This window comes from Oncorhynchus kisutch, linkage group LG6 (assembly GCF_002021735.2).
Source record: "Oncorhynchus kisutch isolate 150728-3 linkage group LG6, Okis_V2, whole genome shotgun sequence".
NCBI lineage: Eukaryota > Metazoa > Chordata > Actinopteri > Salmoniformes > Salmonidae > Oncorhynchus > Oncorhynchus kisutch.
In genome coordinates, this window is record NC_034179.2 from 39648934 (window position 1) to 39668055 (window position 19122).

Here is a 19122-nt window from a genome sequence, read left to right on the forward strand (position 1 = left end):
TGCTTCTTTAACACAGCGCGCATCCAACCCGGAAGCCAGCCGCACCAGTGCGCTGGAGGAAACACTGTGCACCTGGCCACCTTGGTTAGCGCACACTGCGCCCAGCCCGCCACAGGAGTCGCTGGTGCGCGATGAGACAAGGACACCCCTACCAACCAAGCCCTCCCTAACCCGGGCGACGCTAGGCCAATTGTGCATCGCCCCACGGACCTCCCGGTCGCGGCCGGTTACGACAGAGCCTGGGCCCTTAACCACTGCGCCACCCGGGAGGCCCTTAATACTAATATTTTAACTTAGGAAGAGTTCTTAAATCATTATTTGGAGGAATAACCCTGATTTTCAATCACAGCTTTCATGCGTCTTGGTCACCAGTCTTTTACGTTGGTGTTGGGTGACTTTATGCCATCCTGGCTCAAAAATCCAAAAATCCAAGCAGCTTGGCTTTGTTTGATGGCTTGTGACCATCCATCTTCCTCTTGATCACATTCCAGACGTTTTCAATGGGGTTCAGGTCTGGAGACTGGGCTGGCCGTGACAGGGTCTTGATCTGGTGGTCCTCCATCCACACCTTGATTGACTTGACTGTGTGGCATGGATCATTGTCCTACTGGAAAAACCAATCCTCAGAGTTGGTGAACATTGTCAGAGCAGAAGGAAGCAAGTTTTCGTCCAGGACAACCTTGTACGTGGCTTGATTCATGCGTCCTTCACAAAGATAAATCTGCCCGATTCCATCCTCCACGAAATTTCACAGTGGGTGCGAGACACTGGCTTGTAGGCCTTTCCAGGTCTACGTCTAACCATTAGACGACCAGGTGTTGGGCAAAGCTGAAAATTGGACTCATCGGAGAAGATGACCTTACTCCAGTCCTCTACTATGGTCTTTTGAAAACCTCAGCCTGGCACTTCTTTGCTTCTCATTGATGAATGGCTTTTTTCTAGCTTTACACAACTTCAGCCCTGCCCCTAGGAGCCTTTTTCAAACCATCCTCACCATGCACTTCACCTCAGCTGCATTAACCTACAAAAATAATGGCAAACTGCCTTGTTCAGGGGCAGAATGACAGATGTTTACCTTGTCAACTCTGGGATTCGATCTTGAAACCTTTTGGTTACTAGTCCAATGCTGTTCCTAATGTTTTGTATACTACACACCAGAGGTAGTGATTATCAGAACACATATGAATGACAGTTAAGACGTATTCATGTTGTACTGAAAGTGGACATACAACCAACACATATTGCATATGCTGTGGTAGTGTCCATTTAAACGTAACTAGTTGGCACTAAGCCTTAAGGTCAGAGAGCGTGAGAAAAAAAACACCTGGACACTTTTACATTTGACCACCACTTAATCTAAGACCTATTATTTAATGAACTGATGAAGAACAAGGCTCAATTACTAAATAGTTACTGAAATTTAAATGTACGAATTTAACAATACATGGTACAATATGAATGTGCTACAAGTATGTATATTTTACTCTAATCTTACTCTTCTCTCTGTATTTACACAACCTTCCTAAGGTATCTGAATAGACAGCCATGTTGAATTTTGTAAATACATTTACAGACTGCCAATATAGAATGCTTTCAATGCCTTACATTTGAAATGCATTGTGGGGATCTTCACAGCATAATACATGTTCTGACGAAATATTTAATTTCATAATCACCTCTGTTTTTGCCGAGTTTCACTTACAATTGTAAATTCGAGTTTGTGAATGTACAATTAGCCCCATAATTAAATTTGCGATGGTGATCCGCTTAGCAAAGTCAGCCAAAACTTAAAACCAACATTAATATGGAGAAGTCAACATACAAGTGTAAGTAGAAGCAAATGTAAATAAAAAACTCCTGATCCCCAAAATGGGAGAATTAAACAATATTTATATTTTTGAGAGTGTGGGAATGGTCCGTGGACACTTAAGGGACAGTCATGAGGAGTGTGTTTAATTTGGTGCTCATGTGAAGGACAGGAAACACACATAACTCTATCTCTTAAAGTGTAAATTTCCCAGCTGTCAGCTTTACATCTGAATGTTGTATAAGATGAATGAATAAGTTTAAGAATACTTTTGAAAAGCTAACAATGAGATTTAGTCTTCTAAATCAGAATTGGTTGTTTTATGGTAATTTATGCACAGTCAGTAGCCACGCCCAGGTGAGCACAAACATGATGAGACGGCCCCTTTTCTACCCAAGTATAAAAGCCACCGTGACGCAATTCACACTAGACCACGGTGTAAGCTAAGGTTGTACATGGTTGAATTTCTAAGACCATACAGCGTTGGCTACACGACTAGAAATGGTTAAACTCTAAAACATTGCCACAGAAGGAGCAAATCTCATACGAGGCCTCTTCAGTCTGCAGCTGGAAATGTACTTAGCCTAGGACGAAGAATACCGACAACCTCCGAAACACCTATTCTATGCGACAACATGGGTATGCCTGATGTATCCACTAGGAACGCAACCAGAGACTTTTCTGTCGATTCCCTCCAGCAGATGGACCTGCGACAACAGAGAGAAACAGCAACATGTTAATAAGTAACCCATGTATGAACTAATTGTGAGTGTGTTTTATGTAATTCTGTGATTGATTAAGTTCGTTAGTAAATAAATCATTAAGCCAATTTGTATATTGCTGATTCATGATTCTATGCTAGGGTTCGTGCAGATATCCAAGGGTTTGCGACATTCAGTAATGACACTGATGAGGTAATACAATTAATTATTAATAAGCGACTGTTTTGATAAGATATGAAAATATGAGTTATATTTGGGAAATTGACACTAAACACTTTCTGTGGTGCCCCGACTTCCTCGTTAAAGTTACGTGATTAGTTTTATTGCGTAATTAAATTACACAGATAATTGATTTGATAATATACAGTCTTCATATTTAATGATAGTCAATAAACTTCCTCGTTAAAGTTACGTGATTAGTTTTATTGCGTAATTAAATTACACATAATTGATTTGATAATATACAGTCTACTATGTCAGGTAAATAAATCACGAAAGAATATAACTTTCCCTGACATCACACTTATACATTGTAATTTTCGATTTACCTGACATAGTAGGATGGCTAACATTCGATGTCTGCGAAGGCGTTGTCTTCTAGCCAAGATATGAAATGCAATCATAATTGACTAGTGCATAAAAGGCACAACAGTTCCATGATGACTGAGAACACAACCGTGGGATGAACAAGTGACACATTTCTGGGCGGTCCATTAATAATGAAATAATTCTTCCCTTGCCCTGCATGTGTCAACTCATCAGACGTCATGACACCATCACTTTTCTGCTCTTTTGCACACCAGTATCTCTACTTGCACATCAAAATCTGCTCATCTCTCACGCCAGTGTTAATTTGCTAAATTGTAATTACTTCGCTACTATGGCCTATTTATTGCCTTACCTCCTCACGCCATTTGCACACTGTATATAGAATTTCTTTTTTTTTTCTATTGTGTTTTTGACTGTGCACCTGTTTATTCCATGTGTAACTCTGTGTTGTTGTTTGTGTCCCACTCCTTTGCTTTATCTTGGCCAGGTCGCAGTTGTAAATGAGAACTTGTTCTCAACTAGTTTACCTGGTTAAAATATGGTTAAATAATTTTTTTTAAATTAGAAGTGTCCACTTAATTTGAGGGCTGAGGGGGGAAGGTGTGTATTTTAAGTGTTTGGAATGCAGCCCTATTGTGTTGTATTGGGATTGTGCCACAGAGCATTATGGGGATTCTACGTGGTGAGAAATTTAGTGACGTTAGATAGAGATTAAAAGTGGAGAGTGATAGTTGAGCATTTTTTTTATATTATTCAATTCAAATTAGTTTTTTTAAATTACAGGAGAGCGAGGAGGTATATTAAATATTTTTCTTGGTTTTAGAACTTTATTTTTGTATGCAGTTAGCAAGCCAAATTTAAATAAATGACACGAATTCCAGTAGCTAGCTAGCGTTACCAGCGCGAGTGTGCAGTTATCTCCTCCAGAATGGTAGAATGGCCAACGCTGCCGAAAATGTTGTGGATTTTTTTTGGTTGAAAAAACATTTTCATTCTCTGGGGTACACGGAAAAGGTGCGAATTAAAAGCGAGGGTCGACCTCTGCTTGAGATCGGTTTCATGAAGAAGGTGAGGGTGTTCAATACTAACTGCTATCAAAAGTAGAACTGGTTATTAGGGAGCCTTTCGTCAAGTCGCCTGTACTGCCTGCATTACAGCCTAAACGCCCTGTCCATCCGATCAGGGTGAACTAATTGGTAATATGTATTTCTAGTCCATTTGTGTCAGGAGAAAATGTGATCAAATTTAGTGTATATATATATATTAAATTGGACTGGCTAGGCTGCCTATACGTTTTTAATTCAAAATGATTAACGGGAATTCATCAATCAACATGATGATGATGATGGCAGACAGATGTGAGTAAAAAAAAAAGAAAGTAAGACCAACAGTTGCATAGGCCTGCATGATGCAAACATGCATAAAGCAAGCTCAGCCCTGTGAGTTACTGTCACGTTCTGACCTTAGTTCTTTTGTTATGTCTTTGTTTAGTATGGTCAGGGCGTGAGTTGGGTGGGTTGTCTGTTCCTTTTTCTATGTTTTGGGATTTCTGTATTTGGCCTGGTATGGTTCTGAGGCAGCTGTCAATCGTTGTCCCTGATTGAGAACCATACTTAGGTAGCCTGGTTTAACTTTTGAGTTGTGGGTGATTATGTTCTGGGTGTTCCACACTGAACTGTTTCGGTTTGTTATTTCACTTTGTTATTTTTGTATTTTGTCATTCAGTTTGTTCTATTAATAATGGACACTTACCACGCTGCGCCTTGGTCCTCTCTTTCTCCCAATGACGAACGTCACAGTTATATTGTCTATCAATTCTTGTCTATGTGTCTGGGTTGAGGAAATCCCCCTCCTAATCTAGTCTAAATACAATTGATATGAACAAATATAAGGTAGCTGCAGTTTGACAGGTCTGCATCCCCCCCAGGAGTTAAAAAACAACATTTGACCTGATTAGGAAAAACTGGTCCCATCAGAGCCCATATAAAACGTTTTTACAAGTGATTAATCACTGTGTTACCTTATAGGGTCCAGAGTCTTCCTAGTGAGATTAACATATAAGGAATAACTCCAGGCCTCAGGGGGTAAACATTTCCCCACCTCTCTGGGACCTATTGTGCCACCAGTCAGCTTGCAGTTGTCAGTTATTGTCCGGTATGTGGATGATCAGGGCTTTATTCAGGAATGTTTCTTGGGCTACTTTGTACAAAGCAGTCATCAAAGCAACGGGTGGCTATTTGAAGAATCTCAAATATAAAATATATTTACATTTATTTAACACTTTTTGGAGTTACTACATTCTTCAATGTGTTATTTCATAGTTTTGATGTCTTCACTATTATTCTACAATGTAGAAAACAGTAAAAATAAACACCCTTGAATGAGTAGCTGTTCTAAAACTTGACTGGTAGTGTATATACAGGGTATAGTGTGTGTATGTGTCAGGATATGTTTTGTGTCAATCAAATTGATGGAAATGTTTCCCTCAGAAAGCAAGATGGATTGTATTGATGAGAGAATCAAAAGAGATGCCGCCCTTATGTGGTAAATATAAAATATGTATTTGTTTTGTCCTGTTTTTGTTATATTATCACCTTTTTAAATTGAGTGATGTGTTGACAGTTGAATCCAATGAGGGTTAACACCCCTGATTCTGTGATGTGGCTAACCGGCAAGGTGCACAGAAGGTCAAAGCCTGTAAGTCATATCTGACCTAAAAACACATAAACATTAGTTATGCATTCTATAATGAGAAAAGCAGTGTTTAATTCGTTCTTTACTGTTTACAGCCAATCATTGTGAGCTGTGGGCAGGACCAAACATCTGGGGATGGAGCATCAATCCAGAGCCTCTCAGCCAGGTCACCTCTGCTATTCCCATAGAGACACAACAGATAGATCAATCTGATTCATATGGCCATTTTGGTTGGCTTGGTTGAATTGACAATCATCCATTCAAGATGCTAAAGAATCATATACTATGGAAGGTCCTTGATAGTAAATGCCAGTGTATTCTATGGCTGCCATGAGTACATGCCTTTCTCTGTCTCCTCAGTCTGGAAGGGTGACTCGGCTGATAGAGAGAAAATATGATGACGTGATCTCATCCTCCAGTTCTGATGACTTTTCCATCTACTCCTTCACTGACTGTGAATCTGAGGTAAAAGAGTTGTACCCTACCGTCCATGTCTTTGTTGAGTGACATCACTGGGAGGAGGATGGTCTGACTAGTTGACTCTGATACACAGTGTGATGATGAGGATCATGAAAGGAGGACACCACCGCTGAAAATTGAGAATGGAAATGTGACAAAGCTTGATGTGAGGGATATGGACGAGGATGATCTGTCTCTCCACTTCTTCGATGAGTCAGACTTCCTGGTAAGTTCTGCATATTAAATATTTTTATATAAATACATGGGGGATTGGAAATGATGCAGACAATGACTTATTGAGTGTAGTCATGTATCTGCAATGTGTATAGAGTAGTTATAAAGTATTTCTACAGATTGTGTTGAACATAGCACTTCCCTGATATGTTACGTTACATTATGGTCCTACAGAGCCCAGGGAAGGTCTCAGGTCCTGTATCTGTCAAGAATGGCCTCTCTCCCCTTGTGACCTCAGCACACCGGACCCTGGCGAAGCCCTACGGGCCCTGCCCTCTGCTGTAGGCTCTCCCTACCCAGTAAATGTTCCAAGGCCTCGGACTCCTCTCAACCCTGTCATTATCGCTCCGCCCCGAACAGAGAACTTCCAATACCGCCACAGCCCTCGCCTGGCTCCCATCACCAACCTGAGTGAGAGGCTGCTCCAGGAAATGGCTGGAGTGGCCCCACAGGTGAGAGGAAATACAAGAAGGGAATATTGGCCGTAAGTCCTTCTATAGTATAGCATAAGTCCTTTTCTAGTATAGCTCTAGGTATAGTAGCTCAAGAGAAGAGAACCCATAAGCTTACATTACTTTATCTCCTTGTCCAAAATATTCCGGAAGGGAAGGTCAATAAGAAAAAGGGCAAGGCCAAAAAAGAATTGAAGCAAGAGAAGGCCAGTAAGACGCAACAGATGGGAAATGTTGGAGAAAGTAAGGAGGAGGACAAGAAAGAGGAAAAGAAGAGTTGAGAAATAGAGGAGAGAGAAGTGGGACATAACCAGGGAATACTAGATTAGAGAAATAGAATGAGGTAGCAGAGAAAGAGCAGCTATCTGATGTGTAAGTGCAAACTTAAGCAATAAGGCACGAGGAGGTGTGATATATGGCCAATAAATCACGGCTAAGGGCTGTTCTTATGCACGACGCAACACGGAGTGCCTGGATACAGCCCTTCGCCGTGGTATATTGGCCACATACCACAAACCCCCGAGGTGCCTTATTGCTATTATTAACTTAATGAGAGCAGTAAAAATAAATATTTTGTCATACCCGTGGTATACGGTCTGTTATAAACTGGGTGGTTTGAGCCCTGAATGCTGATTGGCTGACAGCCGTGGTATATCAGACCATATACCACAGGCATGACAAATTATTCAATTTTACTGCTCTAATTACGTTGTTAACCAGTTCATAATAGCAATAAGAAACCTTGGGGGTTTCGTGGTATATGGCCAATATACCACGGCTAAGGGCTGTATCCAGGCACTCCGTGTTGTGTTGTGCGAAAGAACAGCCCTTAGTTGTGGTATATTTGCCATATACCACACCCCCTCGTGCCTTTTTGCTTAAATATACCACGGCTTTAAGACAATCAGCATTCAGGGATCGAACCACCCAGTTTATAATACTATTTATTCTCCTGTGGTTTTTGATTGACAGGTTTCTTTAGTGGCTGCTGTCCAAACTGAGATGTTCAAAGAAATAATGGACAACTATTACTTCTACCACACACACACACAGATGTGAGTATTGGTTATTCCTACAACACACACAAACGTAATTTCAGGACAGGAACTATGATTAGCAAAATACATATATTGGTCTCATTCTTATATTTTGAGACATGCAGCATTATTTAAATAAAAAAATATATTGATCCCCATACAGCCTATGATAATGAATTGGATTTACATGCTTAGGCTTGGAAATATAGCCAGGAAAAGTAAAGGACAGCACCAACCTTAGGGCATTGTCACTGGTATTGGGGTCTTAGGTCTCCTTTGGCCAAAGTGAAGAGTTGAGGGCCCCTTACTGGTCTCCTTGCAATATCTGGTCTCCCACACAGAGATGGAAATCTACACCTGTTTAGGCCTTGGAGGATATGGCTTCAGATGAAAGACAGCAGAGAGATGCAGAACGTAAAAGCTTCAAACACATTGATATGCAAATGCAGGACCATTATAAACTGAAGTGGAGCATGCATCTGGTCTGAAGCATGTCAAAAGAGTATAAATGAACTGGGACTGGAGGAATACATCACATTTAAACTAAATTAGCATGTATCTGATTTAGCTACACTCATCTGTACTTGAATGGTGCTGTTTGAAAAGTGCATTTCCAATAAAGCTTTTTAAATTGCAGTTATTTGTGTCAGACAGATTTTTGTCTTAATTAATTACATCAGGGGTTCTTAAACTTTTTACATCAAGGGAATATTATTATACTGATATTATATTACCTATTATCAGTGGAGGGGATTTATTCTGTTGCTTTGGACTGTATCCCACGGTAGGTGGCGGTAGTGAACCAATAAATAGTTGTATTGCTCGCCAGAAACCCAACCAGGCTGGCAGACAGTTGTTACCGTGCAACGAGCAGACGCTTGCGAAAAGTACTAGCTACAAAATTGGCAAAATTGCCTGCTGCTGTATACATAGCGCGCGTGTGTGTATGTTGCTAACCTAGCTAGTTAGCTAGCCATCAATAAAGTTCTTAATGTTACAACATGGCAGACGGCTTGAGCACCCACACCGGACTGGCTGCCTATCGTTCCCGGGATGCTGTCAAAAACCTTACAATTAAGTAAGTTGCAGTTGGCTTTTGTGTGGCTTTTAGTCCTTGCATTAGCATACAAGCAAGACACTGTCGTTAGCTAACGTTAGCTCTCAAAGCAGATGATGATAAACACCCAGTCTATTGCTTGACCTGATCCCTGAGTTTGCCATGAAAACATGGCATTTAGCTAGCTAGAATCCTGTTTACTTTGTTTTATATTTACAATGGTGTTTACAGGATCCGTATTCAGAGAGTCACCTCCACAGCAGCCCTCTCCCAACACCTTCAGCAGCAGGTTTGGACTCAACAGGAGAGGGGAGGCATTGAGCTGGACACCCTCAACTCACAGACTCAATCAGGTGTTAACACTGTTTTGAAACAGGAAGATGATGTTAGATGTTTTGAAACAGAAAGATGTCAGATGCTTCTTAGTTGAGTAGATGTCATTTTCGTGGTGACTAGATATGGACCACAACATCTTGGTTTTGTTTCAGCCAGAAATGATGAGGAGTTAGTGGTAGGCTGGCAGGAGAAGCTGTTCAGTCAGTGTCCTTATAACAAATAAGAATTTACTGTTTAGGATAGTTTGATGTTGCATAGTAAGGTGTGTGTGTGCACACAATATGAAGTGGTTGTGTTCCAGAGTGAGTCAGTATGCCAGACTCCGCTGGAGAGACAATACCACACAGGTCATGGCTCAGGAGCGGACCAGGGGCAGATGGAACTGCAGGATTTTTACCTACACCGATTCTGACTGCTACACCAATTTGGAAGGGGTGGTTTTCAACAGAATCTCCATTTCTGTAACGGTTCTGTAACCAAAGACGCTGGGAGACAGGAAGCAAGTATAGGGGGAGGATTTATTCATAAATAGACATGAAACTAAAGACGAACAGTGTCTGGACAAGAGAAACAAAACAACATCAATGCAGACATGGGAATGAAACTGAGGAAGTGACAGATATAGGGGAGGTAATCAATGACGGGATGGAGTCCAGGTGAGTCCGATGAAGCGCTGGTGCGCGTAAAAATGGTGACAGGTGTGCGTAATGATGAGCAGCCTGGCGACCTCGAGCGCCAGAGAGCGGGAGCTGGAGCAGACGTGACAATTTCATTATTCAAAACAAAGCATTTACCTATTTTCTGTCCAAAAGAAACGTTAGTGTTTTAAAGCTGTTTTTGATGTACTCACTACAGCATTCCCAGAGTATGGTGACGCAGGTCAAGTCCAATCCTACCTTACTGGCACATAGGATGGCCAATGTCAGACACAGACGACAGGACAGACGCCCAGTGTAGGTCCCTGTTACTCACCAAAGTTAATTATTATGTAAGTGAATGTAATTGAAGCAGCATTGATGCGTCTTTTTGCTTTGAAGACAGTGTACCGGTATGTTCACACTACACCATACCCTTGTATGCAAAATGTGTTTGTGTGTATTCTGTTGGTCTGCAGTGACCGCACCATCCCCACGTCCAGGCTGATTACCTGGGACCCCTCGGAGGACTTTGTGAAGACCAGCCACATGGTCAACACACCTGTACAGACCATGCACATCATGGGGAACCTGGGACCAGCGGGCAAGTGAGTAGCACAAGGGGGAAAACCACTATGTAGCCTATACACGTATTACACTGCTTTGTATGTAATAACTTTGAAGTAGATTCCAATTCAGGCATTGAAAAGTGGCATTTTATTATTGTATTTCTCAGACTTGGCCAAAAGGAGAAGGAATGCTTGTCTGCACGATAAGAGCAGATGGAAATGGAGTGGTTACCATCAAACCAGACTTCAACAAAGGCAAGGAGCCCTACTGGCCAGTGACCCGCACCCGCTGAAGTCAAAATGTTTTACCCCTAGCTCAAGTAAGGGTCACTTACTTGGTAGCAGAATTCATACATTCCCAGCCATTTACTGTGTTATGATGCTGTGTGTTTGCACCCAAGGTTGAGATGGAGGGGGAGAAGAGGGAGGTGTGGCGTCAGACCAGAGGAGACGGAACAGCAACAGTGCATATATAGACGTGAGTGACTGAGTGTGTAGTGTTATTCACTGTTGGTGTACTGTAATAATACTTGTATTATAGTTCATCCCAAAATCAAAACTTGGAAGATGTTTTTGTATCCCAAAGTGGCCTCATGTCAGATTTGTCCTTATGCATGTACATACAGTACACTGATGAAATATTATTATAGCCTTTCATGCAGGTTAGATTATTTTCTATGACGATGACCTCTCCTCTCTTTTCCTCCTTTCAGCGTTATGTACGTCATAAAGACTACCTCAACAGCTTGGTTGGCCAGGACTGAAATGGTATGCATGTAGTTTGTAACAGATCTTTAACACAAGTTGTTTCGTCAGCAAAGGTCATCTCAAATCCAATTTTATTTGTTACATGTGCTGAATACAACCTTACAGTGAAATGGTTATTTACAAGCCCTTTAACCAACAATGCAGTTTAAGAAAAATAAGTGTGAAGTAAAAAATGGATCATTTAAATAAAAGTAACAAATAATTAGAGAGCAGCAGTAAAATAACAATTGCGAGGCTATATACAGGGTGTACCGGTACAGAGTCAATGTGCGGGGGCACCAGTTAGTCGAGGTAATAGAGGTAATATGTACATATAGGTAGAGGTAAAGTGACTATGCAGAGAGTAGCAGCAGCTTAAAACAGTGGGGGGGTGCAAAAGGTCTGGGTAGCCATTTGATTAGCTGTTCAGGAGTCTTATGGCTTGGGGGTAGAAGCCGTTAAAAAGTATTTTGGACCTAGACTTGGCGTTCCGGTACCGCTTGCCATATGGTAGCAGAGAGAACATTTTATGACTAGGGTGGCTGGAGTCTTTGATAGTTTTTAGGGCCTTCTTCTGACACCGCCTGGTATAGAGGTCCTGGATGGCAGGAAGCTTGGCTCCAGTGATGTCCTGGGTCGTACGCACTACCCTCTGTAGTGCCTTGCGGTCAAAGTCCGACCAGTTGCCATACCAGGCAGTGATTCAACCATTCAACCATGCTCTCGATGGTGCAGTTGTAGAATTTTTTGAGGATCTGAGGACCCATGACAAATCTTTTCAGTCTTTTGTGGGGGAATAGGCTTTGTTGTGCCCTCTTCACGACTCTTGGTGTGTTTGGACCAAGATAGTTTGGTGATGTGGACACCAAGGAACTTGAAGCTCTCAACCTGCTCCACAACAGCCCCGTCGATGAGAATAGGGGCGTGGTTAGTCCTCCTTTTCCTGTAGTCCACAATCTCCTTTGTCTTGATCACATTGAGGAAGAGGTTGTTGTCCTTGCACCACATTGTCATGTCTCTGACCTCCTTATAGTCTTTCTCGTCGTTGTCGGTGATCAGGCCTACCACTGTTGTCACCGGCAAACTTAATAATGGTGTTGGAGTCGTGCCTGGCCGTGCAGTCATGACTGAACAGGGTGTACAGGAGGGGACTGAGCATGCACCCTCGAGGTGCCCCCGTGTTGAGGATCAGCGTGGCGGATGTGTTGTTACCTACCCTTACCACCTGGGAGCGTCCCGTCAGGAAGTCCAGGATCCAGTTGTAGAGGGAGGGATTTATTCCCAGGGTCCTTAGCTTAGTGATGAGCTTTGAGGGCACTATGGTGTTAAACACAGATGTAGTCAATGAATAGCATTCTCACATAGGTGCTCCTTTTGTCCATGTGTGAATGGCAGTGTGGAGTGCAATAGAGATAGCATCATCTGTGGATCTGTTGGGCCAGTATGCAAATTGGATTGGATCTAGGGTTTCTGGGATAATGGTGTTGATGTGAGCCATGACCAGCCTTTCAATGCACTTCATGGCTATAGACGTGAGTGCTACGGGTTGGTAGTCATTTAGGCAGGTTACCTTAGTGTTCTTGGGCACAGGGACTATGGTTGTCTGCTTGAAACATGTTGGTAGTACAGACTCAGACAGGGAGAGGTTGAAAATGTCAGTGAAGACACTTGCCAGTTGATCAGCGCATGCTCGGAGTATACGGCCTGGTAATCCTTCTGGCCCTGCGGCCTTGTGAATGTTGACCTGTTTAAAGGTCTTACATCGGCTGCGGAAAGCGTGATCACACAGTCGTCCGGAACAGCTGATGCTCTCATGCATGTTTCATTGTTACTTGCCTCGAAGCTAGCATATTAGTTATTTAGCTCGTCTGGTAGGCTCGTGTCACTGGGCAGCTCTCGGCTGTGCTTCCCTTTGTAGTCTGTAATAGTTTGCAAGCCCTGCCACATCTGACGAGCGTCAGCGCCGGTGTAGTACGATTCGATCTTAGTCCTGTATTGACATTTTGCCTGTTTGATGGTTCGTCGGAGGGCATAGTGGGATTTCTTATAAGCTTCCTGTTGTATAGCACACTGTATTACTTATACAACTAATATAAGGACAGGACAATGTTCTTCACAGGAAGAACATTCCAAGCATTTCAACGTAGGTAAGCAAGGGGGGTTACAGGTTCCTTAAAGGGACAAAACTAGAATATCAATACACATTCCTCCCCCTTTACCTCTGGTGACTCATTAGGAAAAAGTAAATATTCACTGTTTTGCCTATTTGCTTTTTAATATAAGTTCTCTTAATGTAAATAAATGAACTTTTCAGAATAACCTTTTCTAAACTAGGGATAGAGGGTAGACTTCCTCAGTCCCCAGACTTAACCCTGGGGTGTATTCTTCCCTAATGTCGGAGGTTAGTCTGAACTAAATAGTCAACCTGTCAGGGGGTATTCTTTCTCTTGCAGGGTAATGACGACATACAGTTGAGTCTACAGTCACATTATTTCTGAGTCTGAGTGGTGATGGTATATGACTGGGGTGCAACAGTACCCTGAGTAGGCACTCTGGCTGGTTCAGGTGAGTCTGGAGCACTTTCCACATTTGTAGGTTGCTGCAGTGGATGTTCAGGTGATAGCTCGTAGTCATGGTAGGTCTCCAGTAGCTGATCTTGGTTTGTCACTTGACACGAGTCATCTCTGGGGTTGGTTCCTGGCAACAGTTGATCTGTGTAGGAAACAGGTCCTGTTTGTGCAACCACTGTGGCTGGTATTTGGACCTTTGCAGTAGTTCCCGAGCAAGAACTCTCTCTCTCCAGCTATGAAGCTTCTGTCTTTTGCTTTGCTCCGTCTCTCCACCTGTGCTCTCTGTTGTGTCTGTACAACCTGTCTCGTCTTTGGAGGTCTCAGGAGGTCGAGTCGCGTGCAAAGCTATCTTTTCTTCATGGCTGACCCGGGTGCCACTTTGGTTGTAGCGTGGGGAGTGTTTCTGTAGGTTAACAGGAAGGTGTTTAGACGCCTATTGAGGGAGCTGTTCCCTTGTGATGATTTTAAAGCTTGCTTCGTCGTTTGGACAAACCTTTCAGCGAGGCCGTTCGTTGCAGGGTGATATGATGTGCTGAATTCCATTTGCTTCCATGAATGACCGGAACTCTAAAGACACCAGTTGGGGGCCATTATCACTAACGAGTTGCGTTGGCAAGCTGAAGTGACTGAAGATTGACCGTAGCTCTTCGATGGTTCTCTCCGCTGACGTGCTCTTCATCACTGTGACCTCAGGCCATTTGCTGTGTGCGTCAACTACGACTAAGAACGTACGATCCTCCAGTGGGCCTGCATAGTCTATGTGGACTTGCTGCCAAGGCTCTTCTGGAAAGTCCCATGGGTGTAGTGGGTGCTAGCTGAGGCATGTTCCTCACCTTTTGACATGCAGAACATGACTTGACCTTATCTTCGATAGCTGCGTCCAGACCTGGCCACCAAAAGTAGTTGCATGCAATCTCCTTCATTCGCACCATGCCACAGTGCCCTGAATGGAGTTCTTCAAGCACCTGCCTTCTCAGTGGCGGTGGTATGATGACTCAAAAACCCCACAGCAAGCACCCAAACTGAACTGTGAGCTCGTTTCTCCTCACTAGATAAGGTTGTAGGCTGTCCGACATCTCTACTTCTTTTCCACGAGTGACAATGTCCACGACCTCAGACATCACTGGATCAGTGTGGGTGAACTTTTTCACTTGGACAGATGTAACTGGGACATTCGTCACTTCCTTGAAGTAGAAGATTTCAGCCCGGGAGTGCTCAGTGTGTGCGACAGATAAGGGAAGTCTTGAGAGGCCGTCTGCATTGCAGTGCTGCTCAGACCTTCTGTCATTGATATCGTACTGGTGAGCAGATAACAATAACGCCCATCGCTGCATGTGGCTGGTTGCAAGCGACGGAATGCCGGTGTGGTGACCAACGATGGAGGTGAGGGGTCTATGGACCGTCAGCAGTGTGAATCATTGGCCAAACAGAAACTGTTAACATGTCTTAACTCCAAACACAATGGCAAGTGCTTCACGCTCTATCTGTGCATAATTGCCCTCGGCTTTACTTAAGGTCCATGATGCGAAAGCAATTGGCCTTTCTTCACCTGATGGCATGATGTGTGAGACAACCGCACCAACGCCATAAGGCGATGCATCACATGCCAACTCTAATGACAAGTTGGGGTTGAAGTGGGTTAGGGCCTCTGACTGTGCTAAGGCTGTTTTCACTTTCTTGAAGGCCTCCTCACATCTGTCTGTCCACTTCTACTGTTTGGTTTTGTTCAAAAGTTCAAGCAGTGGCTTTAACATGTTAGCTAGGTTTGGCACAAATTTTGCGTAGTATGTCAGCAGTCCTAAGAATGATCTCAGCTGACTCACGTTCTGTGGGGATGGAGCTTCCGCAATGTCCTTCACCTTCGATGGCGCCTTGTGGAGCTCCGAACTGTCGATGACGGGACGGAAAAACTTGCATTTGTCCTTCCGGACCCTCAGACCGTACTCCTCCAATCTCTGTAGTGTAGCGTTCAGGTTTCTCAGGTGCTCCTGCCTCCGCGTCTATGCCGGTGATCATGCCAGTAGATCATCGAGGTAACATTGGACCCCAGTGAGCTCGCTCAGTATCTGGTCCATAGCTCTCTGAAACAAGGCCGGAGCTGAGGTGATTCCAAAAGGAAGCCTCCGGTACCTGTACAGTCCTTTGTGAGTCACTAGGGTCAACAGTTCTTGTGACTCTTGGTCCACATGCATCTGTAGACATAAGTCTATCTTACTGAATTTTTGTCCTCCAGCTAAACTACAAAAGAGGTCGTCAATGAGGGGTAGTGGATATTTTTCAGCAGTCAAGACTGGGTTAATGGTGACTTTGAAATCACCACAGAGTGATCCATCTTTTTTTATGACTGGAACAACGGGTGTAGCCCATTCACTAACATTCACTGGGTCCAATACTGCACTCTCGACTAGTCTGTTTAGCTCAATTTCAACTTTTGGTTTTATGGCGTATGTCCCATACTAGGTCTAGCTTTGAAGCATTTTGGCTTGCTGTCTGGTTTCACGGTCAGTTTAACTGTTATGTCCTTCATACTGCCAATGTCTCCTTTGAACACATCCGCGTGTTTCCTCAATACCCCTTGTAGGTTTGTGTCCTCTTTTGCAACCATGTGAATTTCCTGCGAGTTTAGTTTGATCTTTTCCAGCCATGTGCGTCCTAGTAATGCTGGATGGTTGCCTTTCACAATGTAGAGTGATATCTTTACCTTCTGTTTGTTGAGCTCCACTGTAACAATCACGCTTCCTCTCACTGGAACAATCTCACCGTATGTATGTTTTCAGCGTCATCTTTGTGGGCTGTAGTGTGAGGTGATGTAGTTTCTCCTTGTATACAGCCCCAGAAAGCAAAGATATGGCTGCTCCAGTGTCCACTTGCATCCGTACTGCGTTTCCATCTAGTAGTGGTGTCACCCAGTATCCATTGTCTGAAATTGACATAACATGCAAAGATTCTTCCCCTTCAGACAGGGTATCATTTTGTTCATCCGCTGTGTGCTCCATTTTATGCACTTTCTTTTTGTACTTCCTGTAGTCGCTTTTCCTTTGTTCAGTACTTTTGTTTGATTGTGTCATTTTGTTTTTACATGCATGTTCGATGTGACCCTTTTTTCCACAACTTCTGCAGTCTAAGTCTCTGCACCAACACTCCTCTGCTTGGTGACCTGGTTTCCCACAGCGATAGCATGGCTTCCCACCTCCTGCCTTGTCTACGGAGTTAAAAAGCACCTTATGCACTTTGGTCGATGCACTTAGCTGTTGTGCGTCTTTATTTGCCATTACAATTGACGTACTCGCTTCTATTGCTCTCTGCAATGTTAAGTTACTCTCAGTCAAAAGGCATTTCTGAATTGCCTCGCTGCGCATGCCACACACTAACCTATCACGTATAGTGTCACTCATTGATCGACCCAAATTCAGTGTTCAGATAACTGTTTCAATACAGCCACAAACTGTGAGATTGATGCCCCTCTTGATTTCTCTTATGAAACCGGAATCTCTGCGATTATCAGTGGTTTGGGAGAATAATGTCCTTTAAGGTAGCCACAATTTCATCATATGATTTATCACCAGGTTTTTCAGGCGTTACTAGGCTGCGCAGTAGATTGAATGTTTTTCCTCCAATAACAGTCAAAAATGTTGGCACAACGACTTCTGCTTTAATTCCATTTGCCAACACAAAGTACTCAAAACGTTCTGTGTAAGAACTCCATTGTTCCACAGATTCATCAAATGTTCCTATATTTCCAATCAATGCAGACATTTTCAGTTTATTTTTCTCTCTCACTTTTCAGACGATCCTCTACTCCCAGACCCTTTTTTTCAACTCACGCTGACTTCACTTTCTCCCGCAGCGAAACTCTTCCTATCCTTCGAGGCTCTCGTTGCTGTGACATCAAAGGCTAGCTAGCATCACTCGACTGGCTAGCTCCACGTTTTGTTTGCGCCTTTCTACAGCAATTTTTTAAAACAAATTTACCTCAGACTTTCTGCAGAAGATGAGCACAAACATGAGAACGTTTCTTCCTCGTCGCCAGTTTTGTTGTATAGCACACTGTATTACATATACAACTAATGTAAGGACAGGACATGAGACGGGAGTAGAAATTAACGTGGGCATTGTTTAATGCATTTCACAGGGAGAACATTCCAAGCATTTCAACGTAGGTAAGCAAGGGGGGTTTACAGGTGCCCTAATGGGACAACACTAGAATATCAATACACAACACTTCCGGGTTAGAGTCCCGCTCCTTGAAAAAGGCAGCTCTACCCTTTAGCTCAGTGCAGATGTTGCCTGTAATTCATGGCTTCTGGTTGGGGTATGTACGTACAGTCATTGTGGGGACGACGTCATCGATGCACTTATTGATGAGGCCGGTGACTGATGTGAATCCCATCGGAAGAATCCCAGGAACATATTCCAGTCTGTGCAAGCAAAACAGTCCTGTAGTTTAGCATCTGCTTCATCTGAGCACTTTTTTATTGACCGAGTCACCAATGCTTCCTGCTTTAATTTTTGCTTGTAAGCAGGAATCAGGAGGTTAAAATTATGATCAGATTTGCCAAATGGAGGGCGAGGGAGAGCTTTGTACGCATCTGTGTGTGGAGTAAAGTTGTTCTAAAGTGTTTTCCCCCTCTGGATGGACATTTAACATGCTGGTAGAAATGAGGTCAAACTGATTTAAGTTTCCCTCCATTAATGTCCCCGGCCACTAGGAGTGCCGCCTCTGGATGAGCGTTTTCCTGTTTGCTTATGGCGGTATACAGCTCATTGAGTGCGATCTTAGTGCCAGCATCGGTCTGTGGTGATGTGTAGACAGCTACCTAAAATACAGATGAAAACTCTCTAGGTAGATAGTGTGGTCTGCAGCTTATCATGAGATACTCTTAGCTCAGGTGAGCAAAACCTTGAGACTTCCTTAGATATCGGGCACCAACTGTTGTTTACAAATATACATAGACCGCCACCCCTTGTCTTACCAGAGGATGCTTTTCTATCCTGCCGATAGTGTAAAACCCACCAGCTGTATGTTAGGATGTTGTTCAGCCACGACTATGTGAAACATAAGATATTACAGTTCTTAATGTCCCGTTGGTAGGATATACTTGCTTTTAGTTTGTCCCATTTATTTTCCAGCTATTGTACGTTGGCTAACAGTACGGATGGCAAGGCAGATTAGCCACTCGTCGATAAATCCTCACATGCTGTCACGGTCAGATCGGAGGACCAAAATGCGGCATGATATGTGTTCATCATGAAT

General features: G+C 43.2%; 1 protein-coding gene and 2 long non-coding RNA genes across 10 annotated transcripts; 2 read left to right on the forward strand and 1 right to left on the reverse strand.

Moving 5' to 3' along the window:
• Positions 1 to 1452: 1452 nt before the first annotated feature.
• On the reverse strand, positions 1453 to 3428 carry LOC116374390 (uncharacterized). Its single transcript, XR_004210305.1, has 2 exons — positions 3078 to 3428; positions 1453 to 2514 (listed from the first exon to the last, which is right to left on the reverse strand). It is a non-coding gene; the product is annotated as an uncharacterized LOC116374390 (long non-coding RNA).
• Positions 3429 to 3762: 334 nt separating this feature from the next.
• Positions 3763 to 8590, forward strand: LOC116374391 (uncharacterized). Of its 8 annotated transcripts, none has more exons than XR_004210307.1 (8): positions 3763 to 4146; positions 5568 to 5622; positions 5701 to 5775; positions 5868 to 5938; positions 6133 to 6237; positions 6326 to 6457; positions 6640 to 6917; positions 7890 to 8590. XR_004210307.1 is itself a non-coding variant. In XM_031826738.1 (8 exons), exons 1-6 carry the CDS (start codon positions 4015 to 4017, stop codon positions 6748 to 6750), a joined length of 606 nt encoding a protein of 201 aa, XP_031682598.1. In that variant the 5' UTR covers positions 3770 to 4014; the 3' UTR covers positions 6751 to 6949; positions 7890 to 7972; positions 8296 to 8584. The 8 variants fall into 8 exon arrangements, 5 of the variants coding, with proteins under 5 accessions (XP_031682598.1, XP_031682596.1, XP_031682595.1 ...); XR_004210308.1 differs by having other exon boundaries at positions 3764 to 4146; positions 5868 to 6237; positions 7890 to 7972; positions 8296 to 8590; XM_031826738.1 differs by lacking the exon at positions 5701 to 5775 and having other exon boundaries at positions 3770 to 4146; positions 6640 to 6949; positions 7890 to 7972; positions 8296 to 8584.
• Positions 8591 to 8790: 200 nt separating this feature from the next.
• On the forward strand, positions 8791 to 11409 carry LOC116374392 (uncharacterized). Its single transcript, XR_004210309.1, has 7 exons — positions 8791 to 9032; positions 9243 to 9364; positions 10203 to 10300; positions 10462 to 10590; positions 10719 to 10871; positions 10953 to 11029; positions 11265 to 11409. It is a non-coding gene; the product is annotated as an uncharacterized LOC116374392 (long non-coding RNA).
• Positions 11410 to 19122: the final 7713 nt, after the last annotated feature.